Source organism: Adiantum capillus-veneris, chromosome 23 (genome assembly GCF_014529385.1).
Source record: "Adiantum capillus-veneris isolate H3 chromosome 23, ASM1452938v2, whole genome shotgun sequence".
NCBI lineage: Eukaryota > Viridiplantae > Streptophyta > Polypodiopsida > Polypodiales > Pteridaceae > Adiantum > Adiantum capillus-veneris.
In genome coordinates this window covers 90,490,208-90,496,236 of record NC_140953.1, presented here as the reverse complement: position 1 = coordinate 90,496,236, position 6,029 = coordinate 90,490,208, and the positions used below count along the sequence as shown (strand labels likewise).

General features: G+C 44.6%; 1 protein-coding gene across 1 annotated transcript; it reads right to left on the bottom strand.

Annotated features, from left to right (window-relative positions):
- Positions 1–2,756: 2,756 nt before the first annotated feature.
- Positions 2,757–5,423, bottom strand: LOC147428152 (pentatricopeptide repeat-containing protein At2g33680-like). Its single transcript, XM_086497394.1, has 2 exons — positions 3,862–5,423; positions 2,757–3,791 (listed from the first exon to the last, which is right to left on the bottom strand). Exons 1-2 carry the CDS (start codon positions 5,170–5,172, stop codon positions 3,783–3,785), a joined length of 1,320 nt encoding a protein of 439 aa, XP_086353520.1. The 5' UTR covers positions 5,173–5,423; the 3' UTR covers positions 2,757–3,782.
- Between the last annotated feature and the right edge of the window lie 606 nt (positions 5,424–6,029).

Sequence of the window (6,029 nt, the reverse complement as noted above, 5' to 3'; positions counted from 1 at the left end):
TGAGCAGGCGTGTGCTGGAGCAGCTAGCGGCTAAGCCCGGAAGGACGTGACCTGCTTTGATACCAATTGTTGGAATTAGGGTTGCAGAGAAACACACACAGCTTGGAGAAGACGAAGGAAGCTCAAGGCACACAATGGAGAGTGTGTTTCTTAGTGTGCAATGGAAAGATAGATAGCCCTAGAGTGATGGGCGTATATACAATGCACGTGGGAAAAAAACCTCCTAAAGAGGAAAAAAATGACCCGGCGGTCCTAGTGTGTTCACACACATCACTACCACATGTATATGGTAACAAAGTTATAAAGGGATTAGAAACCCTTAATGGACCTCCCACCTTGCTTCACTTTCTTTCACCACCACCTCACAATTCTATGCACACTCAAAATGGTGTTTTATCAAGTCCAATAGGTAGAATAAAGCTAGCATAACATTTCCTTTTGGTTTTTTTTCATTATGAGTTTGTTTTCTCATTAAAATGCCAGATCTAATTAGTAGGAGTGTAATCAAGATTGTTTGCAGGTTGGTCTTGATCTAGTTCTTATGTATTAGTTCATGGATAAGTGTGGATAGGCCATTCCATCATGCCTAACAAGCCAACCTAGTCTACGTGCCTCAATTGGGTCGATTCCCCGTGTATTGATATTGTTATGTTAGATCACCCATTTCAGTGATCTGCTAGCATTGGAAGCAGTTTTGGGGATACTCTAAGTTGGGCACAAACTCAAGTAAGATGTGGTATCTGAACTTGGTAGTCTGGCTATGTGTGCTACTGCCAAAGTTGGGATTTCAAATTTTTTGGAGATGTTTCACTTTTTCTAGCATTTGCTTATTTCTTTCTTACAGATTCATCATGTACATATTGCAATGGTCTATCTTGCATTTGCTACATAATTTGTCCATCTTGGACTAAAGCTAAGCTAGCACCTTTACCCATTTTCTCCTTCATCTTCCCTTGGAATAATTCAATGGCTTTTGGGGATTGTATAGATTTCACCTTGATCTTATGGGTATTGTCCCTTTTAGAGATGCACAACACAAAATCGGATTTGGTTGTCCTGTGATACTAGCCATATATACATAATTGGGCTCCTCTAACCTTCTATGATAAAATGTATTGTCATCATCCATATATAATATCCCTTGATCATGGTGCTAGAGTTGAATCTTAGTTGGGTAATTGCATAGCTCTTGGTCATCATGTGTATCAATTTTCTTAATATGCATCTACACATGATCCTTGAGTCTGTAATACAACACTCACTTGGATTCTCAAATAAATTGGGATACTCGTGTGTTGATCTCTCTTTGGTTAGGAGGGCTTTTCCACTAATTTTATTGCTCTATAAGTATCTATGGCCATCAATGGTAGAGTACATTTGATCACAATTGTGGCCCTCAAGTCATAATGACCACTCAAATGGTTGCATGGTGTTTGCTAGGTTGTTCAATTGTCATCTTTTTTGTTATTCGTTTATCTAGCCCCACACATTTGAGTTGATGGATATAGTGGCTACTCAAAAGCATAAGCTAAACATCCAAAAAATGCGCATGTGATCAATAGATGGATTCTTATTATGCCATGCTTCATAAGGATTCATAGACTACAAGGCTTTGGTAGGACACTTGGTAGCACAAATGACACCCTCAAGCCAATGTGAATGTGGTAAAGCTTGACTCTTGACCATACATTGCAGTGTATACAACACTATACATTGGTGTTTTATCCCACGACTAGCCAGAAATGCATTAAATTCATAAGACATATACTCCCCGTTGATCTGAACAGAGGGTGTCCTTTGTACATTTAGGGACATTTTTAGCCATAACTAGAATGTTCTTGAAACACATGAACACTTCTGACTTACCTTTAAGTGGATACACCCATGCATGCCTGGAGTAATCATCAATGACAGTCATGAAGTATATGTAATTACCCAAGGATGGAGTTTGCATAAGCCTCAACATCACTATGCACAAGTTGTAACCTGCATGTAGCCCTTAATGTTGGAAACTTTGAACTTACATTCTTATTACAACCTTCACAAATATGCTTAGAAGGTGCTTTGAGGGGTAGCAAAGGAACGATCATATCAGATTTCTGCAAACGCAGGAAACTGGCAAAATTCAAATGCCCAAAACGTGCATGCCAAAGTTTAGCATCGGAAACAGCTTTTGAAATCATACCTGCATTTGCAAAATTTTGCCCTAATTTCCCAAATGAAAATTTCGGGTTGACTTTAATGGGTTGTGATTTTCAAGGTTAAAATTGGGCATTTCACCCATACATACCTTGGATTTTGGCATAAATCCAATCATCTCACCTTAAAAATCAAGGCCAAGAAAATGTCTTTTTCAAGCAATTGCGATATGCTTCAGGTTAGGATAGACCGAGCCACTCTAAATTGAAGCTTAAGTATGACCCAAATTTTTCTTTCTATGGAAGACCCTCTTAAAGCTCTCAACTGTTTTTGAGGCATGAAGCTTCGAAAAGGTTGAAAGGAGGACAGGAGAAGTGCTAAAGCACAATAGTATAGGGGTGCAAAAACCCTAGAAATAATACTCCAAAAATATGCAAGTAATTTTTTTTGAAAACCTTGTACCCAGAGACCAAATTGAGATGTTAATGCTAAGCTACACAATCATTGCCTTTGAAGAAAACACTCCTTACCAGCTTTTGGAATTGAAACTATTGTTAATCGTAACTTGGACAGCAATTCATTCTCACAAGCAACTATCCGCACGCTAATAGGACATAGGACGATAATGTCATTTTGACTATTTGCAAGAAAAATGAAGCACTCTAGGCACTTAAGTGAACAATAGTGGAATTTATGTGAAGTATGCAACAAGATCAATCTCCTCAGCATAAACAACAGACATAACTAAGGTAAGGTCATGTCCACTCTTTTTAGTTTTTTGGCATGGGCCTTGGCAAGCTGTGCACTGGTACTTCTTTCTCGGTGACCTTGAGCTGTGTGCACTAGGAGCCTGAGGCATGTGCAATAAGAGCTTGAGCTTATGAACTGAACCTTAGAGGAGCAAGTCCGAAGCTTGACGCCTACAGGTCAGAAACAAGCATTCACATGGACAGTTGATGTCAGGACAAGGGTCCTAGGCTCCTGTGGGCAAGCCCCAACCGGTGGCCATGAAAGGTCCCTAGGGCAAGGCCAGCCACTTGAATGGCATGCAGTTCAAGGGTTTGGGTAGCCACAGGCTACTTTAAGAATTGGTAGGGTGGAGATTCGTATGCCCGTTCCCTGTCTCTCACAATTGATCTATCTTCGTCTGAGATATTTAACCAAAAAAGAGGCCTGCTGCTATGGTAGCCTCCATCCACACAGGCAGGATGTTCACCGTTCACGGCAAACATCGGATCGGAACGGGCTAGCATTGCCATTCCCTGTGATGACATGCTCACAAGTGTCATGTGGAACAGGGACCGGAACAGAAGAAGGGAACTCGGAATGGGGAATGTGAGCCCTGAAAAATGGCCATTCCTTGTAAGTGTTCAAGGTGCCACACGTTGATCTGCCAAGAAAGGGAGCATTGCATGAAATACACAAACCATTCTCTTGTTTCAGAGGCTCGCAACATGCGAGATCACCATTTTGAAATTTCAATACATACACTCAACCTGGCGCCTTGCAAATCTTTGGACATTCACTTCATCATGCATCCCCTATGTCTATATGTTTGAAATTTCGTGAACCAGCAAGCAAAGACCTCCACCCAATATTGTCCGGCTTCGCTGAGATAGTGTGAAGTAGATCAGCAGCCTCATTCAAGCGACCTGCCCGACTAAAAAGATCAATAATGCAATTATAATGCTCAATGCTTGGTTTAATTGCATGAACAATTACCATTGCTTTGAAGTGACGCTGGCCATCTTCGAGCAGAGCCGAATGACTACAAGCAGCAAGAATGTTCAGAATTACTCCACTATCTGGGTTAATTCCTTGCTTCTGCATGTCCTCCAAGAGCACTACGGCTTGTTCATAGACACCGTTAGCGGCATAACCTGCTGTTAGTGCACCCCAAGAGACCATGTCTTTTGTCGGTAGCTCATTAAAGACATTATGAGCCGCCACTAGATTTCCACATTTGCAGTACATATTAATTAGCGCATTTCCTACCACAGTGTCTAGCCTAAACCCGTTTCTCAAAAACTTCTTATGTAGCAGCTTTCCTTGTTCTGATGCACCCATTATGGCACATAGCTTTATCATGATCGAATACAGGAACGTGTCCGGTTTAAAACCTTCTCTTTGGATCTTTTCAAAGAGCTTGAGAGCTACATAACCTTGGCCATGCTGTGCATAGCCGTTGATAAGTGCACCCCATGACACTATATTCGGACTCGGAAGCACTTTGAGAACCTTGTGTGCCTCCTCTAAGCAATCACATTTTGCATACACATCAACAAGACTGCTTCCAACGACGACATCAAATTCAAATCCGTGCCTAATTGTCTGGTCATGTATGACCATACACTTCTCTGCATCTTCCATGGTCGCGCAAACCTTCAAGATGCATAAAAACATGCCACTACTTGGCTTGAATCCTTCATCTTGCATGGTGATGAAAAACTCATAAGCAAGGTCACTATGGCCATGCTGAGCATAACCTGCAACTAAAGCACTCCATGATACAAGCGTACGGTTGGGCAATCTGTCGAACAAAAAGCGTGCCTCATGCAAACTCCCACATTTCGCATACATGTCAACAAGGGTGTTTTCTATAACCACATCAAGCACGAGTCCACTGTCAAGGACGTGATGATGGATAAACCTACCATAGTGAAGGGCTCCCCCACTACTGCAAGCCTTAATGACACACAAAAAGATTACTCTGTCGGGTTGTGTGCCGCGTTGTTGCATTTGGAAATCGAGATCAATGGCTTTGAGGATATGTCCAAGGCTCGCATGGGCAGAAATCAATGCAGTCCATGTATACACGCTAGGGTATGGCACATATGAGAATGTTTTATCTGCATCCTCAACATACCGACATGTTGCTAACAAGCGAATGAAGTAGTCTGCGAGGAGGGCTGTCGACTCAAAGTTATTCTCAGCCATAGCTGAGTATACATGCCTTCCTCTGTTTAGGTCCTTCTTTCGACAGCATGCCTGCAACAGATTCAATAGGGTGCTGCTGCATTTTACTTCCTGCATGTAACTTTATTTTTCTGTGCGCAGCATTGTAAACCATTCCGCCACGGATAGACCTTAGACGATGAATCGATGGTCCCTCTTGAAAGTCTGTTCCTGTGATAGAATACGAAGCATAGGCAGTGTCATTCTCCACTTTCCTCTTTGACACACAAATGTAGCTCAAAGGGACGCTTCCTGTGACGCCCCAGCTTCTGGGCGCGTCGAGGAGGGGGCCCGGCGGGGATTCTTACCCGCACGCAGCCGAGGGAACTTCTGTCTTCAAGGGGCCCGTCGGGGATTCTTACCCGCACGCGGCCGAGGTGACTGTCTTCAAGGGGCCCGGCGGGGATTCTTACCCGCGCGCAGCCAAGGGACCAAGTTGTTGCTTCCAGGGATCCTGGCACGGACGGCACCGGCTCAGGAGGGCCCGGCTCGGACGGCACCGGCTCGGGTCAAGTTGCGTTCTCGGGGGCCCGGCTCGGACGGGACCGGCTCGGGCGTGGTTGCGTTCCATGGGTCGACGGCCGTTTGTGTTTCGCGGGTCTTCGCGCGTCTCGCGTCTCGGGTCCCTAGCCCCACGTAGCCTCAGGCTCCGCCGCACCGCCGACGGGTCATAGCGTGCCCCGGGGAACCTTGCGTGGAGTCCCCACGGTGCGCGAGTGCGTGGAGTGAGGCTAACGTGCCTAGGTGGGGGGTCCCCTCCCGTGGCCGGTCTTCGGGAGGCTCATACCCCTTATATACACCCCCGTTTGAAGAGAGTTCGACGACCGCGTCGAACGTGGGAAAAGAGTGCTCGGCTATGCATGAGGCCGTGGGGACAAAGGGGTGCATATAAGTGCAAGTGATCAAAAACTGTTCCCAAAATGCAAGTAAGTAGG